This window comes from Thunnus maccoyii, chromosome 22, assembly GCF_910596095.1.
Source record: "Thunnus maccoyii chromosome 22, fThuMac1.1, whole genome shotgun sequence".
In the NCBI taxonomy this organism is placed as follows: domain Eukaryota; kingdom Metazoa; phylum Chordata; class Actinopteri; order Scombriformes; family Scombridae; genus Thunnus; species Thunnus maccoyii.
Window position 1 is genome coordinate 3,452,885 of NC_056554.1, and position 22,804 is coordinate 3,475,688.

The 22,804-nt window shown below is 38.3% G+C and overlaps 2 protein-coding genes across 2 annotated transcripts; both read left to right on the plus strand.

Moving 5' to 3' along the window:
* Positions 1-760: 760 nt before the first annotated feature.
* Positions 761-3,177, plus strand: LOC121889870 (lymphocyte antigen 75-like). The gene is made up of 5 exons (XM_042402093.1): positions 761-791; positions 1,099-1,473; positions 1,983-2,405; positions 2,558-2,655; positions 2,860-3,177. Exons 1-5 carry the CDS (start codon positions 761-763, stop codon positions 2,989-2,991), a joined length of 1,059 nt encoding a protein of 352 aa, XP_042258027.1. The 3' UTR covers positions 2,992-3,177.
* A 15,636-nt stretch (positions 3,178-18,813) lies between these two features.
* On the plus strand, positions 18,814-20,787 carry LOC121889542 (C-type mannose receptor 2-like). Its single transcript, XM_042401578.1, has 4 exons — positions 18,814-19,548; positions 19,650-20,006; positions 20,159-20,256; positions 20,460-20,787. Exons 1-4 carry the CDS (start codon positions 19,128-19,130, stop codon positions 20,589-20,591), a joined length of 1,008 nt encoding a protein of 335 aa, XP_042257512.1. The 5' UTR covers positions 18,814-19,127; the 3' UTR covers positions 20,592-20,787.
* The last annotated feature ends 2,017 nt before the right edge of the window (positions 20,788-22,804 follow it).

Below are 22,804 nucleotides of genomic sequence, written 5' to 3' on the forward strand. Positions count from 1 at the left end.
TGGGAGCTGATAGGCTGGGGAAGACACTAGGAGCAGGGCAGGGCTGACGAGGATGATGCAGGGCAGGTGAGAGGAGGAGCACATGAACACAGGAGGAGTGACAAACACAAAACCCAGAAAACACTCAACAACCCAGCATAAACCAAACTGTCTCTGAATAAATGAACCTAGGAACACAGAACTACTAGCTTACCAATAATCCAATAGTCTTTCCAAGAAACAATTCAAATAAGATGAAAGAGCAAAAACCAGGAACACTGGAAACCAAAAGAACAAACACAAAGAGTCCCAAAACCACAAGTCCATGACAAGGACACATTTCTGACGTCCATATTAGGCTTTTGAAACAAATTATAAATAAAAGCTACTAAAATGAGTTTTGTAAGGTTTCTTTTATAGATGTGTGAAGTGTTGTTGATTTATGGAATACATGAAAGTAGAGCACAGTTCATCACATTTTGATCATTATATTCCAATCATTTTATCTCTGATTTTACATCCAATATTGGAAATATATCCATATCAATATTGTGATTGATCACCTGCTCCTAGTGAGCATTGATGTTTTTAGGAAAGGGTTTTAAATTTTATTTGTTGAGGTCTCAGAAAGTATTAAATTTAACTTCAAAAAGTGTGCAGACACCCTGATACGACCAAGTTGTTTTAATTCTTCACTTTTCTTGTTGGAACAGTCACAGGGAGGCTTTGTGTTCAAAATGAAAATGTCGCTGCCTACAACAAATTCAAGATAAATCCATAAATGAATGTGCTTTCTGCATACAGTGCATCAGGTCAGTGAACTCTGTCAGAAATAGAGAAGAGAAGCTGGTGTTGAAGTTGACTGGATTTGCATAACAACAGTTAATATAGAGGTAGAGTTTCCTTTTAGTCGTAAACATCACCACATACAGTACTCAGAGCAGCATCATGATGGAAAGGATCTTGCTGGGTGTCTTTTATCTCTCATGTCAGTGAATTAGTTGATCAGGCCTCACAGTGCTTATTATTGTATTATATTGAAAACACTGCATGAAAAATTTTACTTTCGCCCCTTACATGTTAAAAGATGTTAATAAGTCATACCTGTTTTCCTCACAGGCTGGTCCATCTTCTCCACATGTCGTCTCCATCAGTACCACTTTGTCGCTGAACACATGAAGTGGACTGAAGCTCAGACCTACTGCAGAGAGACATACACAGACCTGGCCACCGTTGAAAACACTGAAGACATGAACCAACTCAACAACACAGTTTCATCTGCTAGTCAGGTCTGGATTGGCCTGTACAGTAACATTGATTGGAAGTGGTCAGATGGGTACAGAGGGAGTGGAGCTGAATATAGGGACTGGGAAAATCTTGATGACAATGAGCCAGACTTTTACGGGGGTAAGCAGTTTTGCGTGAACATTGGAAAGAGTGGAAGATGGTGGGATGATGGTTGTGCAATTGAATATCCATTCATCTGTTATAATGGTAAGTAACAGCAAAGCCTATTTTCTTCCTTTAACCTGCATTAACAGATTTTTTGGCCAATTGGGAGCAGTGGAAAGATGTGATGAACACAACATTGTTGTTGCTTATTTACACATCCAGAAGTTGTGGAGCAACATTATCAAGTCCAATATTCACTCTCTGTCAGTTCTGTTTTTGCTCTCTACCAACTCCTGAGGGAAATATCTGGCTCTTTAGCTGCTAAATGTTCCACTATGTTCACCAGCTAGTTGTTAACTGTGTGTGTTTGCAGCTTGATGCTAAGCAGGTAGTGTACAGTGAGTTTTTAGAACCAGCTGTGGCAGAAAACAACACTGTGAGAGCGCTGAGAGTGAACCAAAACAGTAAAGAGCAGAAGCTCAGTATAAAGCTTTGTAAAGCTGAGCTGCAGTCTGGTGATAATTCTCTGTAGGTTCATCACTACGAGCGACATGTCTGACATTACGTGTTATCATTTGATACATTATTAACATAAAAAATATTGATTATAGCTGCTTTAACATTATTTAGAAACTCAGTATATCAACAATTCCACTCACCCCCCAAACTAACCACAGGAACACAGCTGGATCCTGAATTTGTTGTTGTGAATCAGAGTATGACCTGGTCCAATGCGCAGAGGTACTGCAGGGAGAACTTCATAGACCTGGCCACTGTGAGGAACAACACTGAGAACCAGCAGATCCACAACTTGGTGCTGACGAAAGACTGGACATGGATCGGCCTGTACAGAGATCCTGACTCCTTCCTTTATAACTGGTCTGATGGCAGTCCCTACTCACTCACCACATGGGGTGATAAACATTCAGTTTCAGGATCACTCAGATCGATGATGTGTGGTGTGCAGGAATTAAACCAATGGACATTTATGTCCTGTGAAGAGAGATTTCCATTTGTCTGCTACAGCATCCCTGGTGAGTGGTTTACTGTCCTTCAGTGGAAGCCAGAGAATGCTGCATAACTTTAGCATAAATCATGTTTGAATGTACACGAAAAAGTGTAAATATCACAGAACTAATAGGACAGCAAATGAATGATTCATTTCTCCTCTCATTCTGTGTCTCAGTACCAGTAAAGAGGCAGGTAGTTAAGCTGAGGATGAAGGTGCAGGACCCCTCTGTGGATCTCAATGACCCTGCTGTGAAAGCAAACATCCTGAAAAAGGCAAGTCTCCAAAATCCAGACTGGGTTAGGGGCTGGTGTGTCTCAAACAGGTCTAGAATACTTGTTTACATCCTTATTCTGCTTGATGTGTTTTGCCACTAGGAAGTTTGATTATATCTAAAAACCAGTGGGGGTTTTTAGACACAACAAAAACACAATAGGGGGGATGAATGTTTCAAAATGGCTTCCATCTGTGTTTCCCAGTTCCAGGACAGACTGAAGGAGCAAGGAGTGAGTGGAGTCACCCTGAAGTGGAGAGAACAGCCTGATGGGAAAGTCTTCCACAAGGAGGGAAAAGAAGAGAAGAAGAAAAAAAGACAGAAGACTGAGCTCTGAAATGAAAACCCAGCTTTACTTATCTGTAATCCATGTTGAATGTTGATTCTCTATCTGCTAACAATATACTATCATCAGCTTAACCGTAACCTTGACTACATCCTGTATAGAAGAGTTTTATCCTTCCTCATCAATATTACTGTGTGAAGTGTTTCAATCAAAGTCACTTTTCTTCCAAATAAAACATATGAGTTGAGTCTTTGGCTTCAAGTTTACAGTGTGTGAACCAACCTGGGAGGGAAAAAGAACTCAGAAGAAAGAGAGAAAGAAAACTGAGCTCTGAAATTTAAATCCATCTGAAAGCCATGGTTGATGTTGATTTTATATCTAATACTTATAAAACACTAGTAGCTATCAGAATAGAGGATTTAACCATTACTTGCTATTTAGATGTGGCTTTGGCTTCAATTGTTTTAGTATAAAAATAGTAATTTCATCACTATTACTCTGTGAAGTGTTTTAATGAAAGTTGATAAATTCCCTGCAGAATAAAACATCTTTAAAAGAAACATTTTGGTCCTGAACCCTTCAGCAAAAGGCAACAGAAGCACTAACCAGTGTTACCAGTACTGAGAAAAATGCATCAACAATATTCATATAGGAAGTCATTACTGTGTAACTGTACCTTTTGAATAAGTCATCACTGGATGAAGACACACAGTATTTTAAATGACAGGTTACCTGTGTGCGAATGAAAGTGCAACACTGCCCTCTTGTGTTTACATGAGTTTATTGCCTTTGAGAACAAAGTGTTGAAAAATTGTGGGAAGCAAAAACAAACATTTGAATTTCATTGGACTCCTGTCGTAAAACACACAACACTGTGTGTGTGTAAATCATAAGAGATGAGTGGACAAAACCTTTATGTCTTTATTTTGTTCATGTGAAAGCCATGTTGGATGTTGATGTCCTATCTACAGTCTGTTTCCTAGAAATGACTTTTAGATTCTACTAAACTGCACCAGCAAATATGTTTAGCAGGAAATGTAATGTTGACCCAGTTATGTTTTCTGTCAACATAATGAGTAAAATGTTCAGTGACAACAAAATATACAATCTTGCAGTACAATATCCACTTGGACTGACTAGTCTACAGCATTACTGAACTTTTTGATGGTTATGTTTAGGCACTTGGTGGAGGTTAGGGGAAGATCATGGTCTTTGTGTAAAACAGAAAACATCTGCAGTGACTGGACGCACGAGACACAACATATTTTCATTCATTTGAAAAACATCACCTGTGAACATAATCATGTTTGTGAAAGCAACATACATGAGAAAACAATTTTGTCATATATTCTAGTCAACAGGGTTGCTACAGTACTTATACTATTACCGGAAGTTATCAGAGTAGAGAATTTAACCATAACTTGACTTGACAAGACTATATATACAGCTTACAATAAAGCAAAATGTCTCACTAGATACAGTTACTGATCCAAAAACAGAAACAACAACAGTGTACAGATCAAGTGTACTTTGTGACACAGTATAGTGGTGAAGCAAATAGAATTAAACAAATCATTAAAAGAAACTGGGACATATTGAAAAGTGACAATTCTCTTAAAGAAGCTCCTCCAGATGCCGCTACCATCAGCTTCAGAAGAGCTCCAACCCTTACTGATAAACTTGTGAAGAGTCATCTCCCCTTGTACAACAGAAAACTTGGTTAGGCATCAAGGCAGGTAACCACAAGTGCCGAGATTAAAATCATTGGGGTTATATGACCAATACCAACTACTTTACTGATATAACATCAGGTCGTAATTTATAAATTGCAGTTCCTCATATGTGGTTTACAGACATTTGACTGAACATAAACATGCTATAAGAACTGGCAACTCCCCATAACCGATGGCTCTACATTATAAAGAGGCTGACCACAGCAGCGGCAATTCTCTAAAGCTATCAGACATAGACCATATAGCAAACTGAATAAGGGGTGGGGACCGATTAAAAAGGCTCTTACAGAGAGAATTCTTTTGAATATACACATTGAAAGCTACACAATACCCTAGTTAAATGAGGAACTTGACTTCTCTCCTTTTCTGTAATTGTCTTTGATTTAGGTATCTGGGTCTTGGGTCAAGTGCCGTCTTGCTTGTGTGTACTAAAAACTTAAAAATTGGGATTTTATATATATATATATATATATATGTTAGTTTATTACAGTTTTTTGCCTTGATATTCCTTGATATTACGTAAATGCTTTGATGTGTGGTTTCCTGTGATGAACTGTATCTGTCATGTGACTTCACCAGTCTACATTAATCATGTTACTATTACCTGTCCATATTGATCATGTGATTACTTGCCAACATATATAAGAAGCCTAAAGTACTTACCCTGATGAAGGCCTTAATGGCTGAAAAGCATAGGCATGTTTTTAACTATGACTAAGAAGCCATGAAATATTAAAGGCTTTTTAAATTCATTACAATCCTGAGTGCCTCAGATCTTTTCAATAACTAATTACTGTCTGAATGATTAGAATATGATTTTATTTTCAAAAACTGCAGGCACATGGTTGTTCAGATTACAAATTCAGCTGAAGCTAAATGAGGCTTCAGCAGTGTGAGTTGGTGTGAGAGTGGCTATTAGCCCAGAAAAAACACTGGCAATAAACCTACATGACTACCGAGACATACATACCCACTCTATCTGACTGACACTGCTGAAGCCTCAAATCACCAACATAGTTTTGAGTAAAGGGGGACCAAGAACCAACCTCTGGGGCTCAAAAATGAAGCCAACGCAGGAGTGCCAAAAACTGCAGTTCTTTGAATTGCCACTTGAGGCTCCAAAAGCAAATCAATCCTCATAGACCCCCTTGTAAAGATGCCCAACTTTACAGCAGAAATAAACATGTACAACCAAGTTGTTTTAATCCTTCACCTCTCATGTTCACACACGTCATTTGATACATTATTATAAAGACGTACATTATTCCAAAGAAATTGATCTTAACAAATCAAATCAAATTTTCACAAAGTAATTATTTTATATTCTCAAGAGCTCAAGTTTATTATGTTGTGATCAGTTTCTTTTTACAGATTGAATATTAAAATCATTCATGTCTTCTCTGGGTTTCCAATTAAGTCGATGGCTTCCATTTGTGTTTCACATTTCCAGGATAGACTGAAGGAGAGAAAAGCCTGGTGGGAAAGTTTTCCACAAGGAGGGGAAAAGAACTCAAGACAGAGAGAAAGAAAACTGAGCTCTGAAATTAAAATCAAACTACGGCTAACGGGAAACCTATGACGAATACTGATTCTGTCTGCTAATAAAATGTACACACAGTTCACTGCCTTGTAGTTATCAGAGCACTAAACCATAACTTAGTACAAACTAGTCCTTTATCAATACTACTGTGTGTGATATTCATAACTCCTAATGAAATGTAATCCTCTCCAGAATAAAACATATCTATGGATTGTTGCATTTGCTTCAAGTTTACAGCAGTGCCAGTAAGTTCAAGTCTTATTTTGCATTGAGTTGTGCATTTTTAAAGCCACAAGAGGGCAGGCCATGCTTAGCTTAGCTTAGCTTAGCTTAGCTCAGCTAGCAGTATTTTTTACTCTGTTTTCTAAATACTCCAGAGGAGGTGAGGAAATTCATAACTGTTATTTTACTATTGTCATAACTATTAATTTCCACAGCCAGTTTTATTATCAGCCTTATTTAGTTTTATTGGATGATTTTACCCAAAGTACTTGGAGAAAAACAAAAACAAACCTACATTATAGTGTTAGAACCACATCTATAGACCTGACACATGACAAGCAAATGTTTCACCAGTTATTGACCTGTTACACCCTGGAGTGGTAAAATAATAATAATAATTTGGGTCTACGAGAGTCAAAAAAGATAACATTAGTCTTTAGGTCAGAACACTGAGCTGTACTATGCGGTCTTTTACTGTCCTGGTGCTTCATTACTCCCACAGCAGTTTACTTTGAATTGCAAACAACTACTTGCATGCTGCCATTAGCTGTCTAATTTTTTCTGTGTGTGTGTTTGTGTTTGTGTGTGTGTGTGTGTGTGTGTATGTGTGTGTGTGTGTGTGTGTGTGGTCACCAGCAATGTTGCGACAGACCCAGGAGTCCTCTCCTTTCTCCAGCTGTGACACCAGTGACACTGAGTCCTGCTCCCTCCTGGTCAACAGTGCCTCACTGCTCCGCCGGCAGCAGGGCGGCCAGAAGGCCTCACCAGTCCGGGGACATGTCCTCAGGAAGACCAAGGTCAGAGTTCACAATGCAGACTGGGACTAGAGTGATGTATAATGGTTTGCAGTATTCTGGGACAGTTTTGGCAGTCCTGTTTCAACACACTAGAAGTGAAGCTATTCTATCTTTTTCACTTTTGGACAAAAATAAGTTTGTGTTTGTGGTTTGAACATTTAATCCACTACAAACTCCCCTTTAAATCATTGAAATCCTGCAGCACATGTTCATCAAGCCAAGTTTTATTTAGACTTTTTTATTTATTCTGACAGGTTTGAGACTAGAGTAGGCAAGTGCTGAAAATGTTTGAAAAAATAATCTTTTTTGCTCATTTTCTAAAACTATTTTCTTCTATTATTTTCTGTATTGTACAACATTATGTGCATATTTGGCTGCAACTTTCGTGGTAGCTCAGCTCTGTGAAGCACATTGTGCTTCCTCCTGGAATGAAATGTATGATATAAATAAAGTTTTGTTTGCTTTCTTGATAATATCAAAGACAAATCCATGTAAATGTGGAGCATGCAAACTAAATGTGTGTCTCTGTTTGTTTGTTTCGCAGGAATGAGAGCAGAAGAACAGCACATAAACCTCTCAACCCCTCACATCAGTCTCATGTTATTTCCTCTTTTTTTCTTTAAGAAATTGTGTTTATATTTATTTAAACTGTTCATACAGTCTGAGAGCATGTTGAGGACACAAGCATAGCATTCACATGAACCAGAACAAGTTGCCTGTTTTAGTAAACTGTAAGTACCACAACATACAGACATAACAACCTTTTGAAACTTTTATACTATGGAGCATGTTTAGTGCACAAACTTTCTTCTTCAAGCAACCACCAGTCTCTTTGTTTCCTTTTCACTCAAAATCTGATTCAGTTTGGGTTCAAAAAGGTCAAAACCAAGTATTTATTTGTAAATGTTTGAAGGAAATAAAAGAAAGCTTTTTGTTGCTGAATGAATACAAATAGTGTAAAAACATCATGAATTCATATTTTATGTCTGTGATGTGGGCGGAATTTGAAGGTATATTGGTGGGTAATGGTGAATCCTCTGTTTTATTTCCTGTTTTCTTGCTGAATGAATACAATCCTGTATTTGTATTGTGGAGAACCTCCGGACACTGACCTCTGGTAGCTGTTTCAGGACAGCAGCTGACAGTTGGTAGGCCCCTTCATCCTGGTTTACTGTCCACTGGCTCTGAAACCAGAGCCCCTCATCTTCATCAGGGCCTTTTACCTGAACTGCCAGGTTTTAATATGGAAAACCATATTTTCTCACTTGTCTCTAGTGTTGTGTAGCCATGCAGATACTTTTGGTTGTATTTGTCCAGGTATTGAGATTTACTTCTCTGAGATTTCTGCACCAACACAATGAGACTGAATAGAATATTGTTTATGGCACTAACAGCATTGAATAATTAAAAATTCAAATTGGTCCACTGCTGTGCTCACTGATGATGTCACTGATGCAAAATACAGTTTTTGCAGTCGTGTTTCAACATGAGTCTCCTCATGCACAAAGTTCATAAAGACTAGAAGTGAAGATATTCTATCTTTTTCACTTTCAGATAAAAATAAGTTTGTGTGTGTGTTTTGAACATTTAATCCACTACAAACATTGAAATCCTGCAGCACATGTTCATCAAGCCAAGTTTTATTTAGATTTTTTTTATTTATTCTGACAGGTTTGAGGCTAGAGTAGGCAAGTGCTGAAAATGTTTGTAAAAATAATCTTTTTTGCTCATTTTCTAAAACTATTTTCTACTATTATTTTCTGTATTGTACAACATTATGTGCATATTTGTCTGTAACTTTCGTGGTAGCTCAGCTCTGTGAAGCACATTGTGCTTCTTCCTGGAATGAAATGTATGATATAAATAAAGTTTTGTTTGCTTTCTTCATAATGTCAAAGACAAATCCATGTAAATGTGGAGCATGCAAACTAAGTGTGTGTCTCTGTTTGTTTGTTTTGCAGAAATGAGAGCAGAAGAACAGCACATAAACCTCTCAACCCCTCACATCAGTCTCATGTTATTTACTTTTTTTCGTTTTAAGAAATTGTGTTTATATTTATTTAAACTGTTCATACAGTCTGAGAGCGTGTTGAGGACACAAGCATAGCATTCACATGAACCAGAACAAGTTGCCTGTTTTAGTAAACTGTAAGTACCACAACATACAGAAATAGCAAGCTTTTGAAACTTTTATACTATGGAGCATGTTTAGTGCACAAACTTTCTTCTTCAAGCAACCACCAGTCTCTTTGTTTCCTTTTCACTCAAAATCTGATTCAGTTTGGGTTCAAAAAGGTCAAAACCAAGTATTTATTTATAAATGTTTAAAGGAAATACTAGCTTCCCTTTGTTTATTTATATTGATATATTTTAAGTGTTTTACTTATATATATATATCTATATATATATATATATATATATATATATATATATATATATGTGTGTGTGTGTGTGTGTGTGTGTGTGTATACACATACACACACAGAAATTTCAAAGAGCTTAATGACCTCAAAATCTTGCTGTCCAATATCAACATGCCACAACCTGAGGGACAGTGAATGACCCACACACACACACACACACACACACGCACGCACGCACGCACGCACGCACGCACGCACGCACGCACGCACGCACGCACGCACACACACACACACAAACACAAATACATGCATAGGATATACTGTTTATAATTAATATATATCAATCTTAATGTTGGAGAAGTACCACTCCATTCTTCAGAGACATGCTGTACCCTCTGGTTTGCATCTTTGTGGAGAAGGATTCATACTGCAGCAGGATAATGACCCCAAACACACCTCAAAGCTTTGCAAGAACTACTGAAGACCAAAGAAGACCAAGGAGTCCTGACTGTCATGGACTTTCCTCCACAGTCACCTGACCTCAACCCCATTGAACATTTATGGGGACACTTGAAGACTGAGAAAGATAAACTTTCTGTGACATCACAAGAAGCTCTTTGGAACATTGTCAAATCCTGCTGGGATAACGAGGCTCATCAGGTTTTCAACAGACTTGTGGAGTCCATGCCAGCTGGAGTGCATGATGTCATTAAAGTAAAAGGAGGAAATACTAAGATATTCTGTAATTCATGTACATTTTTCAAAGATTAAATTTTTCACTCAAATTGTTAAGCTGATATTATCATTTGTAATGAAAGAAATAGTTTTACATTCAGAACAAATGCAAAATAGAAGTATCTTGACAAGAGGTCTCAGACTTTGGATCCCACTGTACATGTACATCCTTTTTTTTCATTTTCTGGAGTCTCATCCTGTGTGGAATCTTAGGAAGCACTTGTGTTTGTTGGTAAACCAGAGATGATCATCACACTTTCTGCACTTTGCATAAGAAATACAATATATTTGTATGCATCTATTCAACCCTTTAGACTATAAAATGTACTTGTGTCTGTTATTGCCAGTGAGTAGTAGATGGCAAAAACATGAACCAGATCATCATTTTACACAATAATACATCACCATCATTCAGAATGTCTCAACATTTACACTAACTGCACTAATTATGTCTCGAGACAACACATGAAAAATCACACTTTAGAAAAAATAAAACATGTCTTTAAACCATCAATTCAGTTTTTTTTTAGAGAATAAAGCACATGCTTGTATTTTTTTAAAGGTTGTCTTGATTTCAAGGTGTTATATAGTCAAATATATGTGGCTCCACTTCCTGAAAGTGTGTCCCACCCCAAAAATGCAACATTATACCCACTTCAACTCCTCATCTGATTTGATAGAAACTTCTGATCAAGGTTTACAATGTGTGAAAATTACAATATGTATAAGTGAGAGGCTCAGAAGGCTTCCTGCTGCCTGAAGGCAACAATATGCAGTAGAGTAGTGGTGTAGAGGTGTTAACCACATTTAAACATTTCAAACATCCAGCCCAGCCTCTCTGTGAACAGGTATCATTGGAACTACTTTCTACTGAAGAAATAGTCCCAATGAAAACTGATCACAGTGAATTCTGTTTGTAATGAAGACTCCAGAGGGAGATGTTGCTGCTGAATTATCTGAATGACACTTTTTCAACACTGTGAGCTCCAAAAAACAAACAAACAAAAAATTGTATAGAAGACAGAAATCTCAGAAAAACATAAAGACAAATAAAACTGAAACTCTGCATGCTAGATACGACTGGCGGTAAGTGAGAAATAAAATATACATTTCTGTAGTTGAGATGAACTGATCCATTCAAATCAACACCTTTGCACACGACCAAAGTGTGACTCTGAAAAAACAGTCTATACTATACTATATGCAAATACTTTTTGCATATAGAATGCAACAGAATTGTGACTTTTGCCCCTAACAGAGAAGAGAAGCTGGTGTTGTATTTGACTAGATTTGCCTAAGAACAGCTAATATAGAGGCAGAGTTTCCTTTCAACAGTGAACATCGACACACAGAGACCTCAGAGCAGCATCATGATGGAAAGGATCTTACTGGGTGTCCTGTATCTCTCAGGTCAGTGAAATATTTAAAGGTATAATATGTAACTTCTCCGCATTCTAATGTCTAAAAATGACTAGATCTATGTTATATATTTTGTTGAGTTGTGTTCAAACCCAGAGAAATCTGTAATTTCAATCAAGGTAAGGGTCCGTTTCATTTGGTCGGCAGTTAATAGCATCATATCCCCTTTTTGCGTATGTCAGGGTTGTTGTTGTCTGGTAGAAGCTGTCATGAATTCAATTGTATTGTTTAAGTCACATTTTTATGATAGACTTTTTAGACCTTGGTTTTAGATCTTTTAGTCGGGTGAAGGATTGTTAGTATTATATAGTATTATTTCATTTTACTGTAATAGTTAAAAAATGTTAGTCACCTTACATGTTAAAAAGTGGTGTTTTCCTCACAGGCTGGTCCATCTTCTCCACATGTCGTCTCCATCAGTACCACTTTGTTGCTCAACGCATGAAGTGGACTGAAGCTCAGACGTACTGCAGAGAGACATACACAGACCTGGTCACCATTGAAAACACTGAAGACATGAACCAACTCATCAACACAGTTCCATCTGCTGGTAATAACAGTCAGGTCTGGATTGGCCTGTACAGAGTCATTGATTGGAAGTGGTCAGATGGGTACAGAGGGAGTGGAGCTGAATATAGGGACTGGGGATCACAAGATCCAGATTTCAGGACTGATGAACTCTGTGTAACCACTGGAAATTTTCGTCCTTCATGGTATGATGATCATTGCACAGATACACGTTATTTCGTCTGTTATACTGGTACGTACCCAGCAACGCATTATTTCTTCTCTAATAATGATTATATTGAAGTTCAGGACTTCAACTCAAAGATTAATTTTCCCCCCAATAATTTAACTGCAGGAACACAGCTGGATCCTCAATTTGTTGATGTGAAAAAACGAAAGAACTGGTTTGATGCTCAGAGGTACTGCAGGGAGAACTTCATAGACCTGGCCACTGTGAGGAACGACGCTGAGAACCAGGAGGTCGAGAATTTGGTGCGCAGTGGAGACTGGGCATGGATCGGCCTGTACAGGGATCCTGACATTTACAGCTGGTCTGATGGCAGTGCCTACTCGTTCACCAATTGGAGTGGTTCAGTTTCAGGATCACTCAGATCGGTGAAAATGATGTGTGGTGTGCAGGAATCAAACCAATGGACGTTTAAGTCCTGTGAAGAGAGATTTCCATTTGTCTGCTACAGCATCCCTCCTGGTGAGTGGTTTACTGTCCTTCAGTGGAAGCCAGAGAATGCTGCATAACTTTAGCATAAATCATGTTTGAATGTACATGAAAAAGTGTAAATATCACAGAACTAATAGGACAGCAAATTAATGATTCATTTCTCCTCTCATTCTGTGTCTCAGCACCAGTAAAGAGGTGGGTAGTTAAGCTGAGGATGAAGGTGCAGGACTCCTCTGTGGATCTCAATGACCCTGCTGTGAAAGCAAACATCCTGAAAAAGGCAAGTCTCCAAAATCCAGACTGGGTTGGGGGCTGGTGTGTCTCAAACAGGTCTAGAATACTTGTTTACATGCTTATTCTGCTTGATGTGTTTTGCCACTATGAAGTTTGATAATATCTAAAAACCAGTGGGGGGTTTTAGACACAACAACAACAACACAATAGGTGGGATGAATGTTTCAAAATGGATTCCATCTGTGTTTCCCAGTTCCAGGACAGACTGAAGGAGCAAGGAGTGAGTGGAGTCACCCTGAAGTGGAGAGAACAGCCTGATGGGAAAGTCTTCCACAAGGAGGGAAAAGAAGAGAAGAAGAAAAAAAGACAGAAGACTGAGCTCTGAAATGAAAACCCAGCTTTACTTATCTGTAATCCATGTTGAATGTTGATTCTCTATCTGCTAACAATATACTATCATCAGCTTAACCGTAACCTTGACTACATCCTGTATAGAAGAGTTTTATCCTTCCTCATCAATATTACTGTGTGAAGTGTTTCAATCAAAGTCACTTTTATTCCAAATAAAACATATGAGATGAGTCTTTGGCTTCAAGTTTACAGTGTGTGAACCAACCTGATAAAAGCAACAGACACACAGTTATGGCAGTGATTTATTGCAGAATAATAAAGTAATCTAGGTGATAATGGGAGCACTGGTAGTCTGCAAAGGCCTTCCATCCAATCTTTTGAAATCTTTAGACTTCTGTTGCTGCACTCAAACAAAAACACTTTAGCAAAAGCCAAGAGTACTAAGAAAAGACACAACTGACAAATGTATCAAAAAGTGTGAGTATCTTATATAGATAATATGATATAGGCTGATAATATAGGCTGACACAGCAAAATGTAGCCACTTCACATTCCCTCTATGACAGCCAGTGGAGGAAGAAGTTTTTACATCCTTTACTTCAAAGCAGCAATACTACGATATAACATAAGTATGATGAGTAAAACGTAGTAGAAGTATAACAAGTGAAAATAGTGGTTGTGCAGTGACGTTAATATGACATTATTAGATTATTAATACTGATGCATCAGTGTGTGAACAACATTTTATTGTTGTAGCTGGTTAAGGTGGAGCTAGTTTGAACTACTTTATATACAGCAAACTTAACTGTAGGTAGTTAAGTCCAGTGGTTCCCAACCTAGGGGTTGGGCCCCTCCAAAGGGTCCCAAGATAAATCTGAGGGGTCGTGAGATGATTGATGGGAGAGGAAAGAGGTTAAAAGACAAGTGAAACACTGGTTTAATCTTTAATGTGTTGTATTTTATATCATGAGTGTTTTTATGTTAAATAAAATATTCTGTAAAGTAACTAGTGACTATAGGTGTTAAATAAATGTATAATATTTCCTCAAATATTGTGGAGTATAAGTGGCTAAAAATGGAAACATTCAAATAGAGTACAAGTACCTCAAAATTGTACTGAAGAACAGTATTTGATTAAATGTGCTTAGTTTGTTGTCAGATGAAGACAGGAACATGTCATGTGACTGAGCACCTCTGTTATTTTACACACCATTGGACAAACTATGTGCTCCTACAAACATGGTTGTGAACGTCACACCAAACCTCTGTAAATATGTCAGGTCTAAATAATTACACACAACTAAAGAATATACAGATACATAGTGGGAATATAGTGAATTATCAATGACTGCATGAGCACATACTGTGTTTCATATTGCATACATGCTGAGCTCTCCACGTATCTGTGTGTGAGAATTAAAATGCAACACTGCACTCTTGTGTTTGCATGTGTGTATTGTTGGCTTCAAAGTGAGAGTCTAGTAAATGTGGGAACAAAGTGAGAGACAGACATGTAAAACAAGAGGGGAGGATGTGATTTGTTGTTTTAGTTTTACTGAACTACAGCTGATTGCATGTTACCCTTTAGAAATAATCTTACTACCATAGGATCATTAAAATGGTTTGCTTGAGAAAACATCTGAAATATCTTCATTTTAGAGGAGTCATTGAACCTCTCCTGTATTTCTCTCTTTGTTGGTAATGATTTACTGAGTCCTATTGCATTTCTACATGAGATGCTTGAGAGAATTTGAGGAAGACAGATAACAGAGAGAGAAAATAAAACATGTTTTGAGTTCAGTAAAGTGACTTATTTGGATGTAGTTTGGTTAAACTAAGAACTTGTAATTTTGTATTGATTTGCAGCCTTGTAACATTTAGATAGGAGCTGTGTTAAGTGGCCTTTTTTGACACAAGTGATAATGATGTAATAATAAATTACTCATCTTAATCTGGTTTCTTGGAGAGTGGATGTCACCCTTCGGTGATGAATCCTTCCGTGACCATGAACCTGGGAAGAATCTTGGTTGATTTAACTTTTAAGAATAGTAAGTAACAACCAACATTTTTTCAAGTTTCCTTTTTGCCAGAATTTTGAAGTTTGCTAACAGCATTGTGGATCAAGTCTTGAATAGAGAGAAAGTTTTTTCATCCCTCTTTTCATCTATGTATTGACTCGTCACTTAGTTTCTTTGGTAAAACATCTACAGTATGAGACTGTTAAATTTGTTCAGAAGACACATGTTTTGTGTTGGAGTCAACAGACATTAGCAGTTTGAAGCTATAGCTCTCACAGTCATGTTGTTTAATATGAAAAGAGTCTTAATTTACCCAATTTCAATTCAGAGCAAATTCATCTTAGTTATGTGAAGGTCAGTTGAATGGGATTATCTAAAGTTTGTAAAATACATGGCTGTCAAACTAGAAAGAGTTTCTTCTGACTTCCTGTGCATTAACATGTGTATCCAATCCAGAGCAGAGTACCTGATCCTCGTCTTTATGATTTCAACACTGGCAGCACAAACACAAACAGGCAGATGACTCAGCAGTTTCATCATTTTTGGACACCAGCCTCTTGCATTCAGTTTCTTCACATCCAGTCGTCATTTTACAGATGTGGAGCAGTGTAAGTACAGGAAGAACTGCATGGAGGCCGACGCCAAGTGGCTGCAGGCCAAAGAAGAAGAGCTGATGATGAAGCTGATAAAGAGGGAAGAGCTGATGAAGAAGAAGCAGGAGATCAGGAACCATCTGATCTGAAGAAGGAGAGGAGAGAACTGCGCACTGCTGTGGAGGCTGCTGCTGGTAAAACACATAGACTTCTGTTGAAAAAGTGCTTGTTGTTAAATGACAAAGCTTTATTGTGTTTTAAGATTTAATCCAAAAGTGTTTATAGCTGTTCAAAATTGAAAATTACAATAATCATAGGACTCTGAAAGATGTGTGGGGAGGGGGTTTCACACATCATATGAAGAAAAAGGTCTCGAATGTGGAAAAAGCTCTCAAACCTCTCCATTCAAGATGTTACCATGTACAAGTTTATTAACATGATAAAAATCCTGTCTCTCTTTCTCCATTAGGCAAACGTTGTCATGGCTCCCTGTCGGAGCGACTGAAGAAGGTGGAGGATGAGTGCAGGCAAAGGGAGGAGGAAAGGGTGAACCCGGAGCTGGAGCTGATGAAGGTGAAGGAGAGTCTGAAGAAGGCCCTGAGTGGAGGCGTCACCCTTGGCCTCACTATCAAACCGAAAGCTGGCTCCTCTGACCTCCAGGTCAGAACAATGAGCTGTACTATGCTGTCTTTTACTGTCCTGTGGTGCTTCATTACTCCCACAGCAGTTTACTTTCAATTGCAAACAACTACCTGCATGCTGCCATTAGCTGTCTAATTTTTTCCCTCTGTGTATGTGTGTGTATGTGTGTGTGTGTGTGTATATGTGTGTGTGTGTGTGTGTGTGTGTGTGTGTGTGTGTGTGTGTGTGTGTGTTTGTAGTCACTGGTGATGTTGCAACAGACCCAGGAGTCTTCTCCATTCTCCAGCTGTGACACCAGTGACACTGAGTCCTGCTCCCTGCTGGTCAACAGTGCCTCACTGCTCCGTCGGCAGCAGGGCGGCCAGAAGGCCTCACCAGTCCGTGGACACGTCCTCAGGAAGACCAAAGTCAGAGCTCACAATGTAGACTGGAACCAGACTGATATATAATGGTTTGCAATATACTGGGACAGTTTTTGCAGTCCTGTTTCAACATGAGTCCCCTCATGCACAAAGTTCATGAGGACATTTTCCCACTTTGAGTGGAATTAACACATCGTCTTATCACCCAACATCAGTGTTGGATCTCACTAATGCTCTTGTGGCTGAATGGGATCAAATCCCTGAAAATAATAATTACTAATTTTTACTATAGTTTTTTATGACCAGTGTAGGACCTGTAGTACTGGAAACTGTGTTAAGTCACAATAACTAGTATATGAATCAGCAAATAGGGAAAGAAGAACATCACACTTGCGGCAGCAATGCCACGCCAAGCTGTGTGTCAGGGTGGAGAGAGGAGGAGAGGAGGAGCAGTGTGTCAAACACAACACACTAGAAGTGAAGCTATTCTATCTTTTTCACTTTTGGATAAAAATAAGTTTGTGTTTGTGGTTTGAACATTTAATCCACTACAAACTCCCCTTTAAATCATTGAAATGTTTTATCTTGTACATTATTCATATAGTGTTTGTGGCTGCAACTTCCGTGGTAGCTCATCTCTGTGAAGCACATTGTGCTTCCTCCTGGAATGAAATGTATGATATAAATAAAGTTTTGTTTGCTTTCTTGATAAAGTCAAAGTCAAATCCATGTAAATGTGGAGCATGCAAACTAAGTGTGTGTCTCTGTTTGTTTGTTTTGTAGGAATGGGAGCAGAAGAACAGCACATAAACCGCTCAACCCCTCACATCAGTCTCATGTTATTTCCTTTTTCTTTTTCTTTTTAAGAAATTGTGTTTATATTTATTTAAACTGTTCATACAGTCTGAGAGTGTTTTGAGGACACAAGCATAGCATTCACATGAACCAGAACAAGTTGCCTGTTTTAGTAAACTGTAAGTACCACAACATACAGACATAACAACCTTTTGAAACTTTTATACTATGGAGCATGTTTAGTGCACAAACTTTCTTCTTCAAGCAACCACAAGTCTCTTTGTTTCCTTTTCACTCAAATTCTGATTCTGTTTTACTTACTATATATTTGTGTATGTGTGTATATATCTATATATATATATATATATATAGAGAGAGAGAGAGAGAGAGAGAGAGAGAGAGAGAGAGAGAGAGCTTGATGACCTCAAAATCTTGCTGTCCAATATGTATCAACATGCCACAACCTGAGGGACAGTGAATGACCCAGACACACACACACACACACACACACACACACACACACACACACACAAATACATGCATAAGATCATAAGAGGACAACTACTTTCTACTGAGGAATATTCTGTGGGTACATGCCAATGTTTTGGAGACAAACATTTACATATGTGATACTTTTTGCATACAGAATGCAACAGACCAGTAACTTTTGCCCCTAACAGAGAAGAGAAGCTGGTGTTGTATTTGACTAGATTTGCCTAAGAACAGCTAATATAGAGGTAGAGTTTCCTTTTAAGAGTAAACATCGACACACAGAGACCTCAGAGCAGCATCATGATGGAAAGGACTTTGTTCCTGTATCTCTCAGGTCAGTGAAATATTTAAAGGTATAATATGTAATTTTTCCACATTCTAATGTCTAAAAATGACTAGATCTATGTTATATATTTTGTTGAGTTGTGTTCAAACCCAGAGAAATCTGTAATTTCAGTCAAGGTAAGGGTCCGTTTCATTTGATTAGCAATTAATAGCATCATATCCCCTTTTTGCGTACGTCAGTGTTGTTGTTGTCTGGTAGAAGCTGTCATGAATTGAATTGTATCTTGTTTTAAGCCACATTTTTATGATACATTTTTTAGACCTTGGTTTTAGATCTTTTAATTGGATAAAGGATTTCAGTCATCAGACGTATTATTAGTATTATATAGTAAAATTTCATTTTACTGTAATAATTACAAAATGTTAGAGTCACCTTACATGTTAAAAAGTGGTGTTTTCCTCACAGGCTGGTCCATCTTCTCCACATGTTGTCTCCATCAGTACCACTTTGTTGCTCAACGCATGAAGTGGACTGAAGCTCAGACCTACTGCAGAGAGACATACACAGACCTGGTCACCATTGAAAACACTGAAGACATGAACCAACTCATCAACACAGTTTCATCTGCTGGTAATAACAGTCAGGTCTGGATTGGCCTGTACAGAGTCATTGATTGGAAGTGGTCAGATGGGTACAGAGGGAGTGGAGCTGAATATAGGGACTGGGGATCCAATCAACCAAGTTTAGGCACTGATAAACTCGGTGTAGTTATTGTAAACAGTCGTCCCTCATGGCAGATTCATTCTTGTACACATGCACATTATTTCGTCTGTTATAATGGTAAGTACCCAGCTAAGCATTATTTCTTCTCTAATAATGATTACATTGAAGTTCAGCACTTCAAATCAAAGATTCATTTTTCCCCAATAATTTATCTGCAGGAACACAGCTGGATCCTCAATTTGTTGTTGTGAATCAAGAGATGTCTTGGTTTGATGCTCAGCGGTACTGCAGGGAGAACTTCATAGACCTGGCCACTGTGAGGAACAACACTGAGAACCAGCAGATCCACAACTTGGTGCTGACGAAAGACTGGACATGGATCGGCCTGTACGGAGATCCTGACTCCTTCCTTTATAACTGGTCTGATGGCAGTCCCTACTCACTCACCACATGGGGTGATAAACATTCAGTTTCAGGATCACTCAGATCAATGATGTGTGGTGTGCAGGAATCAAACCAATGGACATTTAAGTCCTGTGAAGAGAGATTTCCATTTGTCTGCTACAGCATCCCTGGTGAGTGGTTTACTGTCCTTCAGTGGAAGCCAGAGAATGCTGCATAACTTTAGCATAAATCATGTTTGAATGTACACGAAAAAGTGTAAATATCACAGAACTAATAGGACAGCAAATGAATGATTCATTTCTCCTCTCATTCTGTGTCTCAGCACCAGTAAAGAGGTGGGTAGTTAAGCTGAGGATGAAGGTGCAGGACTCCTCTGTGGATCTCAATGACCCTGCTGTGAAAGCAAACATCCTGAAAAAGGCAAGTCTCCAAAATCCAGACTGGGTTAGGGGCTGGTGTGTCTCAAACAGGTCTAGAATACTTGTTTACATGCTTATTCTGCTTGATGTGTTTTGCCACTATGAAGTTTGATAATATCTAAAAAACAGTGGGGGGTTTAGACACAACAACAACACAATAGGGGGGATGAATGTTTCAAAATGGCTTCCATTTGTGTTTCCCAGTTCCAGGACAGACTGAAGGAGCAAGGAGTGAGTGGAGTCACCCTGAAGTGGAGAGAACAGCCTGATGGGAAAGTCTTCCACAAGGAGGGAAAAGAAGAGAAGAAGAAAAAAAGAAAGAAGACTGAGCTCTGAAATGAAAACCCAGCTTTACTTATCTGTAATCCATGTTGAATGTTGATTCTCTATCTGCTAACAATACACTATCATCAGCTTAACCGTAACCTTGACTACATCCTGTATAGAAGAGTTTTATCCTTCCTCATCAATATTACTGTGTGAAGTGTTTCAATCAAAGTCACTTTTCTTCCAAATAAAACATATGAGATGAGTCTTTGGCTTCAAGTTTACAGTGTGTGAACCAACCTGATAAAAGCAACAGACACACAGTTATGGCAGTGATTTATTGCAGAATAATAAAGTAATCTAGGTGATAATGGGAGCACTGGTAGTCTGCAAAGGCCTTCCATCCAAACGTTTGAAATCTGTAGACTTCTGTTGCTGCAATCAAACAAAAACACTTTAGCAAAAGGCAAGAGAACTAAGAAAAGACACAACTAACAAATGTATGAAAAAGTGTGAGTATCTTATATAGATAATATGATATAGGCTGATAATATAGGCTGACACAGCAAAATGTATCCACTTCACATTCCCTCTGTGACAGCCAGTGGAGGAAGAAGTTTTTACATCCTTTACTTCAAAGCAGCAATACTACAATATAACATAAGTATGATGAGTAAAACGTAGTAGAAGTATAACAAGTGAAAATAGTGGTTGTGCAGTGACGTTAATATGACATTATTAGATTATTAATACTGATGCATCAGTGTGTGAACAACATTTTATTGTTGTAGCTGGTTAAGGTGGAGCTAGTTTGAACTACTTTATATACAGCAAACTTAACTGTAGGTAGTTAAGTCCAGTGGTTCCCAACCTAGGGGTTGGGCCCCTCCAAAGGGTCCCAAGATAAATCTGAGGGGTCATGAGATGATTGATGGGAGAGGAAAGAGGTTAAAAGACAAATGAAACACTGGTTTAATCTTTAATGTGTTGTATTTTATATCGTGAGTGTTTTTATGTTAAATAAAATATTCTGTACAGTAACTAGTGACTATAGGTGTTAAATAAATGTATAATATTTCCTCAAATATTGTGGAGTATAAGTGGCTAAAAATGGAAACATTCAAATAGAGTACAAGTACCTCAAAATTGTACTGAAGTACAGTATTTGAGTAAATGTAGTTAGTTTGTTGTCAGATGAAGACAGGAACATGTCATGTGACTGAGCACCTCTGTTATTTTACACACCATTGGACAAACTATGTGCTCCTACAAACATGGTTGTGAACGTCACACCAAACCTCTGTAAATATGTCAGGTCTAAATAATTACACACAACTAAAGAATATACAGATACATAGTGGGATTATAGTGAATTATCAATGACTGCATGAGCACATACTGTGTTTCATATTGCATACATGCTGAGCTCTCCATGCATCTGTGTGTGAGAATTAAAATGCAACACTGCACTCTTGTGTTTGCATGTGTGTATTGTTGGCTTCAAAGTGAGAGTCTAGTAAATGTGGGAACAAAGTGAGAGACAGACATGTAAAACAAGAGGGGAGGATGTGATTTGTTGTTGTAGTTTTACTGAACTACAGCTGATTGCATGTTACCCTTTAGCAATAATCTTACTACCATAAGATCATTTAAATCAGGGGTCTCAAACTCAAATTACCTGGGGGCCGCTGGAGGCAGAGTCTGGTTGAGGCTGGGCCGCATCAGGTATTCCACAAAAAAAGCTTAGCAGGCGCAGGCTAGGATAGCTGGCGCAAAAAAAGGCGACTACTACCGGCTTGTTCATTATCCGCCGTGCTTTTGTTGTTGTAAACGTCGTCATAGAAACAAGTGAAACAAATGGCATCATAAAGAAATATCTTTATAATGTTTATTGTGCAAGGCATTAACTATAGAGTAAAATGTTTTGAGGAATAAATCTCTTTCCGCAAATGATTCAGTACATTCCATTCACCCAAAAGATTTTTTCGAATAATTTGTCCATGAATGTCAGATCATTGCAGAGCAAACGTGGAGAACATGAAGCCGGGACAGTGGGACACCATTATCCCATGGTTTGCACCTCCATGGCTGCATCCCATGGTTTGCAGCCATGGAGGCGTTATTTATTGGCTTTTATTTTCTATAATAACTCCATGGATGCAGCGGGCGCTGCGAAGCTAGCGGCGTTGTCAAATCAAATATGACGTGTGGCACAGCAGCATCAGCTGTACGGTGTTTTGTTACACTCTGTGTTTATGATCTCTGTCGGATGAACATAAGTG

Excerpts from the sequence above, each read along its gene's own strand:
- LOC121889870 (XM_042402093.1), top strand. The coding sequence starts at position 761 with ATGAATGTGCTTTCTGCATACAGTGCATCAG. Across the intron at positions 792-1,098 it reads TTCTGCATACAGTGCATCAG|GCTGGTCCATCTTCTCCACA; the intron begins GTCAGTGAACTC and ends TTTTCCTCACAG. Across the intron at positions 2,656-2,859 it reads AAGCAAACATCCTGAAAAAG|TTCCAGGACAGACTGAAGGA; the intron begins GCAAGTCTCCAA and ends TGTGTTTCCCAG.
- LOC121889542 (XM_042401578.1), top strand. The coding sequence starts at position 19,128 with ATGTTAGAGTCACCTTACATGTTAAAAAGTGGTGTTTTCCTCACAGGC. Across the intron at positions 20,007-20,158 it reads TGTCTGCTACAGCATCCCTG|CACCAGTAAAGAGGTGGGTA; the intron begins GTGAGTGGTTTA and ends TCTGTGTCTCAG. Across the intron at positions 20,257-20,459 it reads AAGCAAACATCCTGAAAAAG|TTCCAGGACAGACTGAAGGA; the intron begins GCAAGTCTCCAA and ends TGTGTTTCCCAG.